General features: G+C 56.4%; 1 protein-coding gene across 3 annotated transcripts in view; it reads left to right on the forward strand.

Moving 5' to 3' along the window:
* Positions 1-20,432, forward strand: part of ABCA3 (ATP binding cassette subfamily A member 3) — a 64,646-nt gene extending 44,214 nt beyond the window's left edge. For 2 of the 3 annotated variants that reach the window (XM_023189146.2, XM_023189148.1), the window contains 16 exons: positions 1,245-1,395; positions 4,539-4,637; positions 6,859-7,045; positions 8,214-8,517; positions 9,569-9,842; positions 10,899-11,103; positions 11,540-11,759; positions 12,101-12,259; positions 13,180-13,352; positions 14,745-14,873; positions 15,033-15,227; positions 17,099-17,286; positions 17,779-17,949; positions 18,148-18,338; positions 18,548-18,621; positions 19,512-20,432. In XM_023189146.2, the coding sequence (XP_023044914.1) occupies positions 1,245-1,395; positions 4,539-4,637; positions 6,859-7,045; positions 8,214-8,517; positions 9,569-9,842; positions 10,899-11,103; positions 11,540-11,759; positions 12,101-12,259; positions 13,180-13,352; positions 14,745-14,873; positions 15,033-15,227; positions 17,099-17,286; positions 17,779-17,949; positions 18,148-18,338; positions 18,548-18,621; positions 19,512-19,643 (2,852 nt within the window). In that variant the 3' untranslated portion in view covers positions 19,644-20,432. The remainder of the gene's footprint in view (positions 1-1,244; positions 1,396-4,538; positions 4,638-6,858; positions 7,046-8,213; positions 8,518-9,568; positions 9,843-10,898; positions 11,104-11,539; positions 11,760-12,100; positions 12,260-13,179; positions 13,353-14,744; positions 14,874-15,032; positions 15,228-17,098; positions 17,287-17,778; positions 17,950-18,147; positions 18,339-18,547; positions 18,622-19,511) is intronic. The other variant, XM_023189147.1, reaches the window with a different exon arrangement.
* The last annotated feature ends 531 nt before the right edge of the window (positions 20,433-20,963 follow it).

Raw genomic sequence — 20,963 nt, forward strand, 5'->3', positions numbered from 1 at the left:
GGAGCCCTCCTCCCCTTAGGACACCCCCCAAGTGCACGTTCCACTTCTGCCCCCTAGTGACTGAGTGGCAACCCAATTTGGTCAGCAGCAGGCTGGAGGAGATGGCCTTTGTCCTGGGCAGCCACGTGCTCAGCCAGGATACCAGGGTTTTGTTACCAAGAGGGAGGAGAACAGACCTTCGGAGATATGGAACCATCTGCCACAGCCTCTGAGAGTTTCACTGGCCACTTCCTGCCCCACTGGCCAGTTGGCAGAGCCACTGCTCTTCCTGGGCCTGGCATCCTTGTCTCTAAAGAGGACATGGGGCCGGGCATGGTGGCTCACTTTGGGAGGCTAAGGCAGGCAGATCACTTGAGGTCAGGAGTTCAAGACCAGCCTGGCCAACAAGAGACAGCTACTTGGCCCTGTGAAGCAAAAGGAAGCCAGGAAGGTAACAAGTAAGGGTCGAGAGAACTTCGGTTTCGTTTCCAGGAATACTGTGCACATTTAAAGTGTAACATATGACTCCAGAACCATGATGATAAATTTTACACAACACTCAACACCTGTCACAACTGTCTCTACTAAAAATACAAAAAAACTATCCAGGTATGGTGGTGCATGCCTGTAATCCCAGCTACTTGGGGAGGCTGAGGCAGGAGAATCACTTGAATCAAGGAGGTGGAAGTTACAGTGAGCCAAGATTGTGCGGCTGCACTCCAGCCTGGGTGACAGAGTGAGACTCTTGTCTCAAAAAATAAAAAGGACATGGAATTCCATCTCCATCTTCTGCACGGTGACGCTGGGGAAGAGGTGAGATGCATCTATGATAGTGCTGTGCAGTGTGGTCCTGAAGCCAGTAGCTCTCGCTCCTGCTCCTGTTGACGGTCGCTTCCTAGAACCGCACCATAACCGTCAGCGTTAACCCCACAAGACAGAAGCCCTCACACGTGGTCCGTCGCTGCTGCTGATATCCTTCCCTGGTGCTTGTACAGTTAGGGGGAAACCCCACCTTCCAGCAGGTGGCCCTGACGGTGCTCAGCACCCTAGATCCCCAGCAGCTCTTCCCAGCAGGAGCAGGAGGCAAGATCCTCGGGACAGCACGGGGAGCTCCAAGATACATTCATTCTGCTTCAGCTGTCCACCTCCGGTTCTCTGGTCTCCTTCCCACCAGCTTGCCTGGTGTGAGCCCTAGAGACCCCAGTGTGGGCATGAAGAGACCTGGGGGATCAGCCAAAGATCTCACACGTGGCCCTGTGTTCCAGGTGCCGGCTATCACATGACGCTGGTGAAGGAGCCACACTGCAACCCCGAAGGCATCTCCCAGTTGGTCCACCACCATGTCCCCAACGCCACGCTGGAGAGCAGCGCTGGGGCTGAGCTGTCTTTCATCCTTCCCAGAGAGAGCACACACAGGTATGCCTCCCAGAGAGGGCATGCACAGGTATATATCCAAGATGGAATCCCCTTGGGCCATGAGGGCTTGGTGCTCAGAGGCACCTGCTCTGCCCCTCTCTGGCCTGGCCAGTCGGTACTCTTAGACCCTCAGCCTGGGCACCATCAGCCCAGATGAATCTGCTTGGCTGGGTCCTAGGTGCCAAGCCTCCTAGCAAGGAGAAACATAATTAGGACCTGAAAAGGAGAAGCACCTATCTGACTCACCAAACGGGTATTCAGTGCTTATGCAGGGCTCACACTCCCCCTTCTGTCACCAGGTTCAACACAGGCTGCAGCTGCACTCAGAACTAGTGAAACTGAGAGTCTGTATTTGTACACAGGTGGTGAATCTGGTCTCAGTGTCAGAGCTGGAGATGTTAGCACCTGCTCATCACTGTCTCATACACACGGCAGAACCAGCAAGGGGAGGGAAGCCAGTTTTCTATGACAGTATCAGTCTGGATATTATCTGGATAATATCAGTTGGTTGCACTTTTCTCCAGTTTGTTGTTTGTTTAATTTTGTCAGATTTTTTTTTCCATTTTACATTTATTTATTCTTTTTTATTGTTATTTATTTATTATTTGTTTTGAGATGGAGCCTCACTCTGCTGCCCAGTCCGGAGTGCAGTGGCACGATCTCGGCTCACTGCAACCTCTGCCTGCCAGGTTCAAGCGATTCTCCTGCCTCAGCCTCCCAAGTAGCTTGGGACTACAGGCGTGCACCACCACGCCTGGCTAATTTTTGTATTTTTAGTAGAGACGGGGTTTCACCATGTTGGCCAGGCTGGTCTCAAACTCCTAACCTCAGGTGATCCACCCATCTCGGCCTCCCAAAGTGCTGAGATCTCAGGCAAGAGTCACCATGCCTGGCCACATTCATTTATTTTAAAGACAAGGTCTTGCTCTGTCACCCAGGCTGGAGTGCAGTGGCGCAATCATAACTCACTGCAGCCTTGAATTCCTGGGCTCAAGTGATGCTCCCACCTCAGCCTCCCAAGTAGCTGGGACTACAGGTGTGTATCAACATGTCCGGCTACTTTTTTTATTTCTTTGTAGAGATGGGGTCTTGTTATGTTGCCCAAGCTGGTCTTGAACTCCTGGGTACAAATGATCCTTCCGCCTCAGCCTCCCAAAGTTCTAGGATTATAGGCATGAGCCACTGCACCTGGCCTAACTTTTGTACTTAATGTAGCAACATCCTTTCTCTTGTGATTTCTTCTATTAATTTTATTCTTAGAAAGTGTTTCCCAGCTGTGTGCAGTGGCTCATGCCTGTAATCCCAACAGTTTGGGAGGCCAAGGCGGATGGATCACGAGGTCAGGAGTTGGAGACTAGCCTGACCAACATGGTGAAACCCCGTCTCTACTAAAAATACAAAAATTAGCCGGGTATGGTGGTGGGAGCCTGTAATCCCAGCTACTCAGGAGGCTGAGGCAGGAGAATGGCGTGAACCCAGGAGCAGAGGTTGCACTGAGCCAAGATCATGCCCCTGCACCCCTGCACTCCAGCCTGGGCAACAGAGCGAGACTCTGTCTCAAAAAAAAAGAAAACCAGGGAATCAAACCATATGAACCTCACTTTTAGCCAGGCATGGTTGCTCATGCCTGTAATTCCAACACTTTCAGAAGCGAAGGCAGAAGGAGAAGGAGACCAGCTTGGGCGACATAGTGAGACCCCATCTCTACAAAAAAATTAAAAATTAGCCACATGGCCGGGCACGGTGGCTCACGCCTGTAATCCCAGCACTTTGGGAGGTCAAGGCGGGTGGATCACAAGGTCAGGAGATCAAGACCATCTTGGCTAACACAGTGAAACCCCGTCTCTACTAAAAATACAAAAAATTAGCCGGGCATGGTGGCGGGCGCCTGTAGTCCCAGCTCCTCGGGAGGCTGAGGCAGGAGACGGGTGTGAACCCGGGAGGCGGAGCTTGCAGTGAGCCGAGATTGCACCACTGCACTCCAGCCCGGGCGACAGAGCGAAACTCCATCTTAAGAAAAAAAAAGAAAAAAAAGGCATTTCAAGGAGTTAACCTCCTGCGGCCCCTCCTCCATTCTCCAGGGAGGTGGGGTGGGGGGGTGATTCATTTTAGTGTTTTTTTTTTTTTTTGAGACGGAGTCTCGCTCTGTCGCCCAGGCTGAAGTGCAGTGGCCGGATCTCAGCTCACTGCAAGCTCTGCCTCCTGGGTTGATGCCATTCTCCTGCCTCAGCCTCCCGAGTAGCTAGGACTACAGGCGCCCGCAACCTCGTCCGGCTAGTTTTTTGTATTTTTTAGTAGAGACAGGTTTCACCATGTTAGCCAGAATGGTCTCGATCTCCTGACCTTGTGATCCGCCCATCTCAGCCTCCCAAAGTGCTGGGATTACAGGCTTGAGCCACCGCGCCCGGCCGATTCATTTTAGTTTAGTTTAGTTTAGTTTTTGGAGATGGAGTCTTGGTCTTTTGCCCAGGCTGGAGACCAGTGGTGCAATCTCAGCTCACCACAACCTCTGCCTCCCGGGTTCAAGCAGTTCTCCTGCCTCATCCTCCCAAGTAGCTGGGATTACAGGCATAAGCCGCCATGACTAGGTAGTGTTTTGTTTGTTTGTTTGTTTTGTTTTGTTTTGTATTTTAGTAGAGATAGTTTCACCGTGTTGCTCAGGCTGGTCTCGAACTCCTGAGCTCAGGCAATTCACCTACCTCAGCTTCCCAAAGTGCTAGGATTACAGGTGTGAGCTGCTGCACCTGGCCTCTTTATTTTTTTATTTTATTTATTTATTTTGAGACAGAGTTTCACTCTGCCGCCCAGGCTGGAGTGCAGTGGCGCAATCTCAGCTCACTGCAGCCTCTACCTCCTGGGGTTCAAGTGATTCTCCTGCCTCTGCCTTCTGAGTAGCTGGGATTACAGGCACCTGCCACCACACATGGCTAATTTTTTATATTTTTAATAGAGACAGGTTTCACCATGTTGACTAGGCTGGTATGGAACTCATGGTCACCTCAGGTGATCTGCCCACCTTGGCGTCCCAAAGTGCTGGGGTTACAGGCGTGAGCCACTGTGCCCGGCCGGGGGGTGATGCTTTAGGAACAAATTATCTAGAAAGTCACTGAGAAGTGACTCATCATGCTGGGTCTGTTTTTCAGGTTTGAAGGTCTCTTTGCTAAACTGGAGAAGAAGCAGAAAGAGCTGGGCATTGCCAGCTTTGGGGCGTCCATCACCACCATGGAGGAAGTCTTCCTTCGGTCAGTAAATGTGTGTTTCCTTCCACCTAGGACTGGGCTCAGTGCTGCAGAGAATTTTCTTTTTTTCTTTTCTTTCTTTTCTTTTTTTTTTTTTTTTGAGATAGAGTTGCACTCTGTTGCCCAGGCTGGAGTGCAATGGTGCGATCTCGGCTCACTGCAACCTCTGCCTCCTGGGTTCAAGAGATTCTCCTGCCTCATTCTCCTGAGTAGCTGGGATTACAGGCATGCACCACCACACCCCGCGAATTTTGTATTTTTAGTAGAAATGGGTTTTCTCCATATTGGTCAGGCTGGTCTCAAACTCCTGACCTCAAGTAGTCCGCCCGCCCCAGCCTCCCAAAGTGCTGAGATTACAGGCATGAGTCACCGCGCCCGGCCGAGGACTTTTAAAAAGTGCAGTGATAAACAGTCACCTCGGTTATGATCCCGAATGCCCCCGTGAGGCTGGAGGAACAGCCCAGGATGGGGCAGGGCAGTGGCTGCCGTCAGAGCCCCAAGTGCAGGCTGTGACTGTCAGCGGCACTAGTGTTTGTGGGAAGCAGCAGCACACGTGAGGGGCCTGCACGGCCCTGGGGTCCCTTCCAGACCCGCCATCTAGCACACGGTGTCAGAGGCGTGCCCAGCTCTTCTTGGGCTTAGATCATCCTTGGGGGATACCTGTGTCCTTAATGAAGATGGGAACTATCTCATCCAGACCCTCAGAACTGCATGGGGGCTGGGCGCGGTGGCTCACGCCTGTCATCCCAGCACTTTGGGAGGCCGAGGCAGGTGATCGCTTGAGCCCAGGAGTTTGAGACCAGCCTGGTCAACATGGTGAAACCCCATCTCTTTTTTTTTTTTTTTTTTTTTGAGACAGTGTCTCGCTCTGTTGCCCAGGCTGGAGTGCAGTGGTGCAATCTTAGCTCACTGCAACCTCCACCTCCCAGATTCAAGCGACTCTCCTGCCTCAGCCTCAGTAGCTGGGACTGCAGGCACATGTCATTACGCCCGGCTAGTTTTTTTGTATTTTTAGCAGACATGGGGTTTTGCCACACTGGTCTGGAACTCCCTACCTCAGGTGACCCTCCTGAGGATCTGTGCTGGGATTATAGGCATGAGCCACCACGCCCGGCCACCATCTCTACTAAAACTACAAAAATTAGCCAGGCGTGGTGGCACACACCTGTAATCTCAGCTACTTGGGAGGCTGAGGCAGGAAAATCAATTGAACCTGGGAAGTGGAGGTTGCAGTGAACTGAGATTGTACCACTGCACTCTAGCCTGGGGGACAGAGCAAAACCCTGTGTCAAAATAAAAAGAAAAAAACCTGAGATGGGTTTTCCTCCTTGGGTAGCCCACAACCTAGAGGAGGCAACAGAATAGGTGATCATACATGCAGGACATGGTGGTGCATGCTCTGGGGACATCTGTCCAGGGGACCACATGTCCAGCAACAGACCCAGGGAAACCAGGCCAGGCGGGGCGGAGAGGGTGGGAGGGACTGCCCACTGACCTGTATCCCGCACAGGACCGAGCACTGACTGACTTTCCGCGAATCCTGGTTGAAGGAAGGAAGTGTGAACATAGGAAAAAGAAACCACGGGCTGGCCTGGAGTCAGCCAGCTCCGACTCCAGTCAGTCAGCCCTCTCTCCAGTGAGGGAGAAGGGCTCTGGCAAGGGCCAGAGGAGCGGGTACCTAGGCCTCACAGCGGCCTGCACACAGGAGCAGGAAGCGGGCGGGCAGGGCTCACACAGCTCCAAGGGTGGCCTGACGAGGTTGCTTAGCCAGCTAGGGGATGCCTCCTGCCTGCTGCAGCCTCAGTTGTGTTTCCTAATTGATGGGGAGTTCTAGGAAGGTGTGTGTGTGTGTGTGTGTGTGTGTGTGTGTGTGTGTGTGTGTGTGACGTAATTCACATAATAAAAAAATCACCTCCTCTGCCAGGCGTGGTGGTTCATGCCTGTAATCCCAGCACTTTGAGAGGCCAAGGAGGGTGGATCACTTGAGATCAGGAGTTCGAGACCAGCCAGGCCAACATGGTGAAACCCTATCTCTACTAAAAATACGAAAATTAGCTGTGCCTGGTGGCCAGAGACACTGATGAGTGAGGGAACGCATAGGCAGGTGCATGAGCACGCCGAGGACTGCGGCGACACTGCTCCCCTCAGTGCCTCTCAACACAGCTCCTCCCTCCACGCACCCGGGGAGCTGGGTCCTGACCAGTCCACGTGTGTGTCGGCACAGGGTCGGGAAGCTGGTGGACAGCAGCATGGACATCCAGGCCATCCAGCTGCCTGCCCTGCAGTACCAGCACGAGAGGCGCGCCAGCGACTGGGCTGTGGACAGCAACCTCTGTGGGGCCATGGACCCCTCCGACGGCATTGGAGCCCTCATCGAAGAGGAGCACACCGCTGTCAAGCTCAACACTGGGGTAGGTGCCCAGGCGTGTGGGCAGGCGGCGGGGGAAGGGCGAGCAGCCCCCAAACGCCTCATGTGAGCCGATGCAGAGGAGAATCTGCGAGGGTGGAAACAGGGTCTGGGAGAGTCAGCGCACCGAGCAGAGGGCAGGCAGAGGGCGGGCAGCGGCTCACACTGCATGGGTCAGCGGGGAGAAGCGTCTGAATGGAGCAACTGGAATTTCTCATGCTCTACCTCAGGCCCAGCGCCCTGCTCAACAGGAACTTGATGGGTGCCCAGCTCTGTGTTGAGGAGGCTTTCCAGCAGCCAGCGATGGGGAGGGGGTTGCTGCACCCGGTTCACAGATGGGAAACTGAGGCCTGGGCCAAAGTCAAATGTGACAGAGTGACAGAGCTCAGTCTGATCCCTGGTCAGCCTGATCGCACAGCCCTGACACTCTCTGCCTCGGAGGACCAGGAAGGGAAGAAGCTGGAGAATGAGGCAGTCGGGCTGGTGGGGAGGCTCAGCCATCTGTTTCCTGTGACCTGCATGGTGGTGTCTCCTTGAGGCAGGGGGAGGGCAGGGGATGGCAGCTGGTCCTCTACTGTCCTGAGACAATGAAACTGTGTCTGGGCCGGGTGTGGTGGCTCACGCCTGTAATCACAGCACATTGGGAAGCCAAAGCAGGCAGATCACTTGAGGTCAGTAGTTCAAGACCAGCCTAGGCCAACATGACAAAACCCTGTCTCTACTAAAACTACAAAAATTAGTTGGGCATGGTGGTGGGCGCCTGTAATCCCAGCTACTTGGGAGGCTAAGGCAGGAGAATCGCTTGAACCCAGGAGGCGGAGGTTGCATTGAGCTGAGATCACACCACTGCACTCCACCACAGGTGACAGAGTGACCCTGTCTCAAGAAAACAAAATAAATAGTGTCCACCTTGCCTCCATGGCCACTGTGAGGCTCCCAGAACCAATGTGCACGGCCCCATAAGGACCTGCAGAGTCTGCACAGGCAAGCCTGCCACGTGGTGCACTGAGCTCCCCCCACAGCCATTTTAATGCTCCGGGAGTCTCCAGTGCAACCTCAGCTCCAGGCCCCCAGGCTGGCATCACACAGGACAGCACCTGCCGCAGGTGGGTGGGGGTCAGGCACTGGCCCCCAAGCGATGCCGGTGTCACCTGCATCCCCCTCTGCCGCAGCTCACCCTGCACTGCCAGCAGTTCTGGGCCATGTTCCTGAAGAAGGCCGCATACAGCTGGCGCGAGTGGAAAATGGTGGCGGCACAGATCCTAGTGCCTCTGACCTGCGTCACCCTGGCCCTCCTGGCCATCAACTACTCCTCGGAGCTCTTCGATGATCCCATGCTGAGGCTGACCTTGGGCGAGTACGGCAGAACCGTCGTGCCCTTCTCGGTTCCCGGGACCTCCCAGCTGGGTCAGCAGCTGTCAGAGCATCTGAAAGACGCACTGCAGGCCGAGGGACAGGAGCCCCGCGAGGTGCTCGGTAAGGGGCATCCCGGGGGCGAGATGGGGGGATCAGGGGCCAGTCGTGTGGCCAGAGTTCACCTTCCTGACTGCAGCAGGGTCGACATCTGGGGATGATGGTTCTTGGCTGTTCTGAATGTGCTGAGGGAAGTTCAGCAGCATCCCTGACTTTGCCCCACCCCATCGTGACCATCAAACATGCCTGGAAACATTGCCGATGTCCCCTGGGTGGCAGATCATGGCACTGAGTCACTGGGGGTGCCAGAGACACTGGCATACTGGGGCCAGGCTTTGTCAGGCGTCTCTTTACTGAAGCTGTCTTTCAGCATCATTCACGGGCAAAATGCAGAAACACAGTGACTTCAAGTTACCTTTGCTTTGTGACGATGCTGGCGACAGTGTGCCTTCGCGTGACAGGGTGTTTTCTTCCATCATCTTAAAACTCACAATTCTTGACCAGGCACAGTGGCTCACACCTGTCATCCCAGCACTTTGGGAGGCCGAGGCAGGTAGATCACTTGAGGTCAGGAGTTCGAGACCAGCCTGGTCAACATGGCAAAACTCTGCTCTACTAAACATAAAAAATTAACTAGGCATGGTGGTGGGTACCCGTAATCCCAGCTAGTCTGGAGGCTGAGGCAGGAGAATGGCTTGAACCCAGGTGGTGGAGCCTGCAGTGAGCCGAGATCACGCCACTGCAATCTAGCCTGGGCGACAGAGCAAGACTGTCTCGAAAGAAAAAAAAAAAAAAAAAAGTTTTGGTAGTCACAGTTGGATACTGCCCCAGGCTCAGAATAGGGACTGTGCTCTGGTTAATGGAACCTACTGGAAGGTTTTCTTATTTTGCAGCTGCCTTCCCGGTTCCTGACCAGCATTCACATTTCCACATACTGAATGATGACAAAACCCTGGCAGAAATTAGGCTCTCCTTAGGAGGAGAGTGACAGGGCGGGCAGCTCAGAGGATGCTGGCACCACTGCATTGGGTCCCTGATTAGCCATGCTCAGATGGCAGCGGGTACCCAGGTGTCACCTCCTCCTGTGTCCTCTGACTCTGCCATTGCTCCCCAGGTGACCTGGAGGAGTTCTTGATCTTCAGGGCCTCTGTGGAGGGGGGCGGCTTTAATGAGCGGTGCCTTGTGGCAGCATCCTTCAGAGACGTGGGAGAACGCACAGTCGTTACCGCCTTGTTCAACAACCAGGCGTACCACTCCCCAGCCACTGCCCTGGCCATCGTGGACAACCTTCTGTTCAAGCTGCTGTGTGGGCCTCACGCCTCTATCATGGTCTCCAACTTCCCCCAGCCCCGGAGTGCCCTGCAGGCTGCCAAGGACCAGTTCAATGAGTATGTGTGCTGCCCGTCCCCGTCCACCCTGGCCGGGGCCCCCAGGACTGACTGCCCTGGGCACTGCCACAGGCCCGTAGATAGAGCATTGTGTCTGCTCTCCCAAAGCCCCTGGGTCTGGTAGGAAACTCCTGCCACATCCTCCTCCACCGTCCACAGCCTCCACTCCCTGTGACAGCAGATCAGCTGTGGGCCGTCCCATGCACTGCGGTCCTGACAGGGACCCACGAAGGTTCGGCAGGCAGCCCTGCCTTTTCCTAAATCTACTTGGCTCCTGCCAGCCACTGTCCTCACTCCGCTCTGCTCTCTCCAACAGTGTGACCCACTGGGCACATGAGCTGAGGTGATGGAGGGTGAGCAGAGCAGGACTTGGCAAGAACTGCCGTCCCTGCCCCTCAGATGGCCGCACGTCAGGAGCCTGCCATGCCATTGTGTGGGCAGGGCTACCCCCGTCCCAGCCACAGAGCCTCAGAGCTCCGGGGACCACCCAGAGGAGGCCAAAAATTCTGTTAATTTCAGAATAGCCACTCCTCCTCAGGGCAGTGTTGTCTCCACCCACATTTCAGGCTAGGCCTAGGCCTAGGCCTGGTGATGGCTGCATCCCAGCTTCTAGCTCCATCCCTGCCCCGAGAGCAAAAAAGCAGCAGCCCTCGATCTGCTCTCCTTGCCGTCAACTCAGGATCCTAGAATAATGCGCAGAGGCCGGGAGAGGCTTTCCCTTTGCCACACTCCAGGGGGAGGCGGCAGGGTTCAGGACCTCCACACCTGGGCAGGGTCGCAGGCAGCCATGGGGCTGAGAGCTGGGCGGTGGGGGGTGGTGATGAGGAGAGTGACGCTGCCATCGTCACATGATCACCATAGGAGGTCCGGAGGAACTGTTCTCCAGTGGGGGCAGATGTTCCTAGTATGGAACCGTGGTGCTCATGCTCTCCCATAAGCCCCTTTATTGGTTGGGCTGCTGCCCTGCATGCCTTGGGCAGTCATAACTGAAAACCCGACCTTTCCTGCCACCCAGGCATGCTGTGCTCCATCCCTGACCTTCCCTGTCCCCCGCAGGGGCCGGAAGGGATTCGACATTGCCCTCAACCTGCTCTTTGCCATGGCATTCTTGGCCAGCACGTTCTCCATCCTGGCGGTCAGCGAGAGGGCTGTGCAGGCCAAGCACGTGCAGTTTGTGAGCGGAGTCCACGTGGCCACTTTCTGGCTCTCTGCTCTGCTGTGGGACCTTATCTCCTTCCTCATCCCCAGTCTGCTGCTGCTGGTGAGCGCCGGAGGGTGCTGGGTCCGTTCCCCTGCAGACCACAGGGGGTTTGCCCTGGGACCCCCTTGCAGAACCAGAACCAGCTGGGCAGCCTAGGCCAGCAGCTCAGCCCAACTCAGCACGGTTGGAATCCCCTGGCGGCTGCCACCTCACCTCCTCCCTGCACCCTCAGCCTTTGCCCTCCATACATGGTCAGTGCCCAGAGCAGCCACCCTGGTTACAGCTCCCAGTGCAAGGGGATAAGGGGAAACTGAGGCAGAGAGGGCCTGGGGCTGAAAGCCACCACGGGGGCCAGACATGGCCTGTGGGGCTGATGGGCATGGGCCAGCTGACCAGGAGGGGTCTGAGGACCTCCAAATGCTCCTGTCACCCCTTCCCCACCCGTGAGCTGCTCTCAGCTTGGCATGCACAGCAGCGCCTCCTTGTGCTGTTGCAGGTGGTGTTCAAGGCCTTCGACGTGCGTGCCTTCACGCAGGACGGCCACGTGGCCGACACCCTGCTGCTGCTCCTGCTCTACGGCTGGGCCATCATCCCCCTCATGTACCTGATGAACTTCTTCTTCTCGGGGGCAGCCACCGCCTACACGAGGCTGACCATCTTCAACATCCTGTCGGGCATCGCCACCTTCCTGATGGTCACCATCATGCGCATCCCAGGTGGGTGCCTGGAGACCACCCCCAGCCCCCATGGCCATCCATGGAGCCACTCTGCCCAGACAGGGAGGCACCCGCCACAGCCGAGGCAGGACTCGGGCAATGGGCCTAGCTCATGCTCACCAGCCCCTCTGCCCCAGCTGGCCCTGCCCGGCTAGCCACGACTGGTGGGCAGGCATCTGCGGTGTCCTTGCCCTGTGCAGAGCCGGCAGGGGCGTCCCTGGGAGGTGCCCCTTCACTCCGCACAGCACGGACAAGGCCCTGTGCCCGCCCTGACCAGGCCTGTCCTAGAGGTGGGTGTGGTGTGCCCTCCAGCACAGACTGATCTTACCTCCCCAATGCAGCTGTAAAACTGGAAGAACTTTCCAAAACCCTGGATCACGTGTTCCTGGTGCTGCCCAACCACTGTCTGGGGATGGCAGTCAGCAGCTTCTATGAGAACTATGAGACGCGGAGGTACTGCACCTCCTCTGAGGTCGCCGCCCACTACTGCAAGAAATATAGTGAGTGTCCCAGCCCTGACCCCGGGTAGCACCCCCGCGTCCTCAGGACGTGGCCACTGAAGAGGGGCCTCCTAGGGCAGGGGCTCCTCTGCGCCTGAGTGGCCTGGGGCTGGTGCATTCCTCTGCACTGCCTCGCCCCGCCTCCCACAGCAGCCCCCTCGCGCCTGCTCGCTCCCAGGCCCTGTACCTGAGCTCCCATTCTCCCACCTGCCTCAGTGTCTGGGCATCTGTAACAAGGAACCACAGACCAGCGCTTAGCACCAGCAGTGAATCCCCCACGGCTTGGGGGAGGACCCTTCCTGCCTCTCCCAGCTCCTGGTGGCTGCACGCATCCTGGGCTCCTGGCCGTACCCCCTCACCACCACCGCCTCCATCCTCGCATGGCGGCTCCTGTCTCCTGTCTCAAATCTCCTTCTGCCTTTCTCTTATAAGGACACTTGCTGTTGGGTTTAAGGCCCACACTGATCCAGTGTCTCACCTTAAGATCCTTACTAATCACATATTCAAAGACCCTGTTTCTAAGCAAGATCGCAACCCCAGGTCCAGGCGGACAGAACTTGGACCTGTCCTGTGGGGCCCCCTCAGCCTCCCACACACCCCTCTGTGCTTGTAATGGTCTCCGTCCTGGCCAGGAGGCAGCCCGGGGTTCCCACAGAGCCTGTGCCTCTCAGGCAGCCTGTCACTGTCCTGGGCCTGCCACGTCGCTCATGGGACTGCATTGGATTATTACGTGCCTGGCCCCTCTCTGAGCCGTGGTGCCTCGAGAGGCAGCCGTGACCTACTGGCCTTCACATCTCCCCATGGAGGAGACACTGTTACAGGCGCCTTGAGCAGCCTGGGGAGGGGAGTGGGGGCCGGGAACCTGGGAGGGGAGGAGGGCGCCCCAGGCCTCGGGACACAGTGACTCCCTCACCCTACAGACATCCAGTACCAGGAGAACTTCTATGCCTGGAGCGCCCCGGGGGTCGGCAGGTTCGTGGCCTCCATGGCTGCCTCAGGGTGCGCCTACCTCATCCTGCTGTTCCTCATCGAGAACAACCTGCTGCAGAGACTCAGGGGCATCCTTTGCGCCTTCCGGAGGAGGCGGACACTGGTGAGCGGCTCCGGGAGCCCAGGACACTGGTGGGATGCTCCCCACGCCTCTGCTTGGGCCCAGCACAACCCAGGGCGGCTTCCACCTCCTTCTCCACCAAGCAGCTCCTGCACCAGATGGCCTCCCACTATATGGCCTCAGCACCAGCCAGCAGTTACAGCCAGGGTGGGGCACAGCCCTTGCCACGCATGAGGGCTGTTGAGTTCTGAGCCCCTGCCAAAGAGTCAGCCTGGGGACCCAGGGCCGTCCTGCTGAGCAGAGGTAGTGCCCAGGGACACCCAGTGCCAGAGGAGGGGTCATGGGGCTGAGGGTGCTCCACGTGTTTATTGAAAACGTTCATTATTTCAGATCTCCATCCCCTCAAACAAACAAAAGCAAATGTGTTGACATTGCACTGCACATACAGCTTAGCCGAGGGGGAATTCACTTCTTTAAAATAGTCAGACTTCTCTAAAAAGGGAACTGTCTCCATGTGTTAAAATCTTTGGCGAGGCATGGTGACTCATACCTATAATCCCAGCACTTTAGAAAGCAGAGGTAGGTAGATCACCTGAAACCAAGAGTTCAAGACCAGTCTGGGCAACATAGTGAGACCCTATCTCTTCTAAAAAGTGTAAAAATTTAGCCGGGCATGATGGTACACACCTGTAATCCTAGCTACTAGGGAGGCTGAGACAGGAGGCTTAAGCCTGGGAGGTCCGGGCTGCAGTGAGCTATGATTGTACCACTGAATTCCAGCATAGGTGACAAAGCAAGACTCCCATCTCTAAATCTGAAAACAAAAATCTTACTTTAAGGCCAGGCATGGTGGCTCACGCCTGTAATCCCAGCACTTTGGGAGGCTGAGGTGGACAGACCACCAAAGGTCAGGAGTTCTAGACCAGCCTGGCCAACACGATGAAACTCCATCTCTACTAAAAATACAAAAATTAGCTGGACGTGGTGGTGCGCACCTATAATCCCAGCTACTTGGGAGACTGAAGCAGGAGAATCACTGGAACCCAGGAGGCGGAGTTTGCAGTGAGCTAAGATCACGCCACTGCACTCCAGCCTGGGCAACAGAGTGAGAGAGACTCTGTCTCAAAAAAAAATAAAAAATAAAATTGTTTTAAAATCTTATTTTATATTCCCCAGCTGAGATTTATGATTTTTCTCCATGAATCCCACACAGTTATTTTTCCTCAGATAGTTTATGTCTCCTGGATGCTAGTTCAGCCCCATAAGACCGCTGTGTCTTCTGGTAAAAGGTCTGAGTCGCACCTGTGGGGCCTAGGATTAGGACGAAGGCCTTAGTCCCACCAGACCTCCCACATCCACCCCCGCCCCTCCCTTCTCCACGGGAGCCACCTTGCGGCTGGGTTCATGCACGCGGTCTCTGTCCTGGTCAATCAGACAGAATTATACACCCGGATGCCTGTGCTTCCTGAGGACCAAGATGTGGCAGATGAGAGGACCCGCATCCTGGCCCCTAGTCCAGACTGCCTGCTCCACACACCTCTGATTATCAAGGAGCTCTCCAAGGTACCCTTGCAATTTGGGGTGGAGTCCTCCCTGCCAGCTGGTTACCTGGCTGTCCCCAGGGTCCAACCCTGTCTCTGGAAGCTTGCGGCGCTGAGACTCAGGCTGCTCTGCTTTGCGTCCAGGCCTCCACATTCCATGTTTTCTGTCGGGTGCCTGCAGGTGTACGAGCAGCGGGTGCCCCTCCTGGCCGTGGACAGGATCTCCCTCGCGGTGCAGAAAGGGGAGTGCTTTGGCCTGCTGGGCTTCAATGGAGCCGGGAAGACCACAACTTTCAAAATGCTGACTGGGGAGGAGAGCCTCACTTCTGGGGATGCCTTTGTTGGGGGTCACAGAATCAGCTCTGATGTCGGAAAGGTGGGTGCAGCCAGGAGGTTCCAAAGGGGTGAGGCAGGCATGGCTGGAGGGGGCACCCTGGAGGCAGGGATGGAGGGATGCTTTCCGCAAACAGCTGCTGCATCTGTGGCTTGAAATGGGCCCAGCACGTGCCTCTGGACAGCGAGACAAGGTAATGAGCTAAAGCTAAGCTTCGCCAGAACTAGCAGGCGATGGGAGGGGAGAGAGATGGGTTCCAACATCCATGAGCCCAGAGAGGTGCATTCAGCACTGACAGCCACCTCTGCGCAGCGGCCATTCTGTGTCCAGGCAGCTCAGGTGTGAGGTGCCTTAGAGGCCTTGATGGGTAAAGGGACGGAAGGCCCTGGGCCCACCTACAGTTTTCCCACGTTGAGCTGAACCCCACCAGCTCCCCCGCAGAAGGACCAGAGGCAGCCCTCCTGTACCTCTGCCCGGGTCCTGCATGGGAAGTCGAGCGTGCCGAGCAGAGCAGGGGAAATGGAAGGCAGGGCCTGGGCCTGAGAAGTGGCCGCGGAGTCCTCTCCTGAGCTCACGCCAGGGGTGCCTGGACAGCAGAGGCCCTGGGCCAGAGTACGTGCAGGCCCTCTCGGGAGGAAAGCCTCATCCTAGGCTGCAGTCTTCCCCATAGAGTGTTCCAGGGCTTATAGGCAATGCACAGCAAACAGAGGAGACGGTACCATGACTGGAAGCCACAGACACAGGCCCCATGGGACAAGCACATAGGCATTAGATCTGCATCGTCACGCCAGATTATAAAAGATTATAAACTCACTGTGTCTACAGAAATAAATGATGCAATTGAAAATCTATGCAGGGGAGAGAAAACCGTATATGATCTAGCAATGGAGGAGAGGGTGAGAAGTCCCCAGTACATGTAATCTGAGTTCCAGAAGGAAAAGAGAGAGTGGCAGGGGGTAGTAGCCAAAAAGGTATCGGGCTAAGATTTTTCCCAAACTGATTAAAAACAGATTCTGGGCTGGGAGCGTGGCTCATACCTGTAATCCCAACTTTGGCAGGCCAAGGCAGGCAGAATTCGAGACCAGCTTGGCCAACATGGCAAAATGCTGTCTCTACCAGAGAAAAATACAAAAATGAGCAGGGTATGGTGGCAGGTGCCTATAATCCTAGCTACTCGGGAGCTTGGAGGCATGAGAATCACTTGAGTCTGGGAGACAGAGGTTGCAGTGAGCCAAGATCACGCCACCACACTCCATCCTGGGCGACAGAGTGAGACTCTGTCTCAGAAAAAAAAAAAAAGATTTTGGAAGCTTGAGAACCCCAAAGAAGGAAGGTAAAGAAAAAGAAATCCAGTCTCTAGAATCCACAGAACCCAGGCACTCCTGCTCCCGACTAGCTGCCGAAGGTAGCTAAGCAGATGGCAGCAGGCACGTCCTAATTCTGCTGGACATGGTCAGTTGCACAGAGAACAGCTGCTGCACCATCTGACCAAGCAGTGCTCACCCCAAAGGTGGTGCCCATAAATCTTTCTTCTTAGAGGGAGAAGAAAGAGTCTTAGTACATTAGACGTCCCAGGCGTGAACGAGTGGGTGGCCAGCCCTGAGTCTGCCTTTATGTAAAGGCCATTCTTGCACCACCTAATCCCATGGCTGCCTGTCCTGGACCAGCCTCTGAGAGCAGCTCTGGAAGCCTTCCTACACCAGCCACATCCTTCCTGTGTCCCTGTTCCAAGAGCTTCCACTGTGGGCAGCCACCGGGGCCTGTGCACAGCTCCAGCGCCCCCGTGTACACACACTGGGAGGGACCACAGACAGGTGCAGGGATGAGCACCTCAAGAGTAGTCCCTGTGATCCTCTGGAGGAAGGAGGCTTCCCTCCAACCCACCTCCCTCCCCGGCTATGCTCTGACCCCAGGTGCGGCAGCGGATCGGCTACTGCCCGCAGTTTGATGCCTTGCTGGACCACATGACTGGCCGGGAGATGCTGGTCATGTACGCTCGGCTCCGGGGCATCCCTGAGCGCCACATCGGGGCCTGCGTGGAGAACACTCTGCGGGGCCTGCTGCTGGAGCCACATGCCAACAAGCTGGTCAGGACGTACAGGTGCACCTCCCAAGCCCAGCCCCTGCAAACCAGAAGAACCCTGGCCCTTCCCAGACTGGAGTCAGAATCAGGGTCCCCATAGCATAGAGCTGGGAGTGACTGCTCAGGTCAGCAGCCAGAGCTCCCACTTGTGGCTCCAGGATGGAGCTGGGATTTGGTGGTGTGACCCAGGTAGCTCCAGGTAGGAGAGGGACTGCCCTGACAGTGCCTACCACCTAGGGACAAAGCCAGCAGCGAGAGATGCCAGGGCCCCTGGCTGGTCCCCCTTAGGTGCAGGCAGATGTGTTCCTGTGTAGGTGCGTGTACCTGGCCCCTGGGAATAGCCTTCTCTGGGGCCTCTAGCTCTACGCGGTGGCCTCTCCAGGTGCACACACAGCGCCTTCCTCTTCACCAGCGCTGTTCTGCAATTGCTGGGTGTGGGCCTCTACTGGGACACAGGAGCCAATGCTAACTCTCAGCCTTATTCCCCCACCCGGCACCCTCCTGCCCCAGTGGTGGTAACAAGCGGAAGCTGAGCACTGGCATCGCCCTGATCGGAGAGCCTGCTGTCATCTTCCTGGACGAGCCGTCCACTGGCATGGACCCCGTGGCCCGGCGCCTGCTTTGGGACACCGTGGCACGAGCCCGAGAGTCTGGCAAGGCCATCGTCATCACCTCCCACAGGTAGAGCCTGGGTCTGTGGGTCACTGGAAGTTTCAGCACCGGGTGGGCCGTGGAGGAGCCAGGTGGACAGGAGATGCGTGAGCATCTGGTGCAGTCTCTGCACGTATCAGGAACTGCCTGATTGGGGGACCAACGCTTTCCTGTCTGCACAAGCCTTTGGCACCCCCAGCCCTGTCTGAGGTCCCGCCCTCTCCCCAGCATGGAGGAGTGTGAGGCCCTGTGCACCCGGCTGGCCATCATGGTGCAGGGGCAGTTCAAGTGCCTGGGTAGCCCCCAGCACCTCAAGAGCAAGTTCGGCAGCGGCTACTCCCTGCGGGCCAAGGTGCAGAGCGAAGGGCAGCAGGAGGTGCTGGAGGATTTCAAGGCCTTTGTGGACCTGACCTTTCCAGGTGTGTGCTGGCCCCGGCAGCCCCCACTGGGTGGGCCCTGGGCCCCTGCCTAGGCCTCTTCCATCTGCTGTGTGGAGCGTCTGTGCCTCCCCCCTGCCAAGTCCCATCTCCCCAATCCCTGGGACAAGGACTCCAGTGCTGAGCACCCAAGCACTCTCTCCGATCCTCCAGCCCGGCCCTCACAGCAACACCGTCTCTCCTTTGTGTAGGCAGCGTCCTGGAAGACGAGCACCAAGGCATGGTCCATTACCACCTGCCAGGCCGCGACCTCAGCTGGGCGAAGGTAAGGCAGTCCCTGGGGCCTCACTGGGCACTCACAGGGCTGGGGGAGGTCCCTTCAGGGGTCTCTCCCTCTGTGGTGATTGCAGACTTTCCACAGAGGAGTCACTTTCCATTTCTCCCCTAACACTCATGCTGATACGTGCTGGTTTGGGGGTTTTATATCCAAAATATCAGTGGTAAAAGGAATTCAGTGTGCAGTAGGAAAAGGGCCAGGGATGGTGGCTCACACCATAATCTCAGCACTTTGGGAGGCTGAGGCAGGAGGATTGCTTAAGCCTGGGAGTTCTAGACCAGCCTGGGCAACACAGACGCCGTCTCTACAAAAAATTTAAAAATTAGCCAGGTATCATGGTGCATGCCTGTAGTCCCAGCCACTCGCGAGGCTAAGGTGGGAGGATCGCTTGAGCCTGGGAGTTCGAGACTGCAGTGAGCTATGACTGTGCCACTGCACTTCAGCCTGGGCTACAGAGTAAGACTCTCTCTCTAAAAAAATAAATTATGGGGGGAAAACAAAGAACTGGCTCAGAAAGGGAACATCGCTGGCTCAAGGTTGTACTCTGAGCTGGGAACAGTGTGAGGAGGAGGCTGGGCCCTGTCCCCGATGGCTCCTGCTTAGCCAGTGTCCTCTCCCTGGGAGCTCGGTGCCCTCACCGGGCTGCCCTCTCTGGGACTCTGGGGTGAGCACGGTGCCCTCGCAGGGCTGCCCTCTCTGGGACTCTGGGGTGAGCACGGTGCCCTCGCAGGGCTGCCCTCTCTGGGACTCTGGGGTGGGGCTGGGCAGGGGTAGGATTGTGGGGGCCTCACCAGCCCCTATTGCCAGGGGACTCCCAGGTCCCACAGAGGAGTCTGGGCCCTGTTCTCTCCTACCAGTGACTTTTCTGCTCCCCAAAGGTTTTCGGTATTCTGGAGAAAGCCAAGGAAAAGTACAGTGTGGACGACTACTCTGTAAGCCAGATCTCGCTGGAACAGGTCTTCCTGAGCTTCGCCCACCTGCAGCCGCCCACTGCAGAGGAGGGGCGATGAGGGGTGTGGCTGCCTCGCCACCAGGCAGGGATGGGACGGGCAAGCAGGGTCCAGCTTGCATCCTCTCTCTCCAAGTTCATCTCATCCTTTATTTTTAAACACTTTTTTCTATGATGGATATGAAAAATTCAAGGCAGTATGCACAGAACAGACGAGTGCAGCCCGGCCCTCATGCCCAGGATCAGCATGCGCGTCTTCACGTCTGCACTCTGGAGTTCACCCTCCCAGAGCTGGAGCGGGCCGGGCAGTCTGCGGGCAAGCTCCTGGGTCTCTGAGTGGAGAGCTAACCCAGGAAGGGCTGCAGCTGAGCTGGGGGATTGAATTTCTCCAGGCACTCCCTGGAGAGAGGACCCAGTGACTTGTCCACGTTTACACATGACACTAATCTCCCCTGAGGAGGAAGCAGGAAGCCAGGTTGAACTGTAGCGAGGCCCCCAGGCCGCCGGGAATGGACCATGCAGATCACTGTCGGTGGAGGGAAGCTGCTGACTGTGATTAGGTGCTGGGGTTTTAGCGTCCAGTGCAGCCTGGGGGCCTCCTGGAGGCTCTGCTCCTTAGGGCATGGTAACTGCCGCAGAGCCGGGCATCGTCCCACAGCATCTCCTAGAAGCAGCCGGCACAGGAGGGAAGGTGGCCAGGCTTGAAGCAGTCTCTGTTCCCAGCACTGCACCCTCAGGAAGTTGCCCGCCCCAGGACACGCAGGGACCACTCCAAGGGTTGGGTGGCTGTCTCAAGGACACACTGAATACGTTGTGACCGTCCAGAAAATAAAGGCTTGAGGGGACACAGTCACAGTCTGTGGGTCACACGCGAGAGGGGTTACGGGCCTCAATCACTCGCCCACAATCTATACATGAGGCTCTTCTTTCACATATCAATCACACAAACGTGGGATGTTGCTTTTCCCAGAAGGGAGCACACGCAGATAATACACTGAGGTGAAGGAACAGGCCCAGAACACAAAGGAAAATGCCGGTTAAACGCCCGGTGACGGGCCCTTAGTCTACAGCCAAGAGAAGAGCAGGTGGGGCTGTGTGGGAAGCACAGGTCTGGTGGGAAAGAAGCTGCTGGCACCAGGGTCACCTGTGGGCATTTGCCATTTCCCAGAAATAACTCTTCATCAGCTCCCTTTTTAGTTATTTATGGAGTCTTGCTTTGTCTCCCAGGCTGGAGCACAGTGGTGCAATCTTGGCTCACTGCAACCTCACCTCCCGGGTTCAAGCGTTCTCCTGCCTCTGCCTCCCAAGTAGCTGGGACTACAGGCGCCCGCCACCACACCCAGCTAATTTTTGTATTTTTAGTAGAGATGGGGTTTTACCA

The sequence above is a fragment of the Piliocolobus tephrosceles genome, chromosome 17 (genome assembly GCF_002776525.5).
Source record: "Piliocolobus tephrosceles isolate RC106 chromosome 17, ASM277652v3, whole genome shotgun sequence".
In the NCBI taxonomy this organism is placed as follows: domain Eukaryota; kingdom Metazoa; phylum Chordata; class Mammalia; order Primates; family Cercopithecidae; genus Piliocolobus; species Piliocolobus tephrosceles.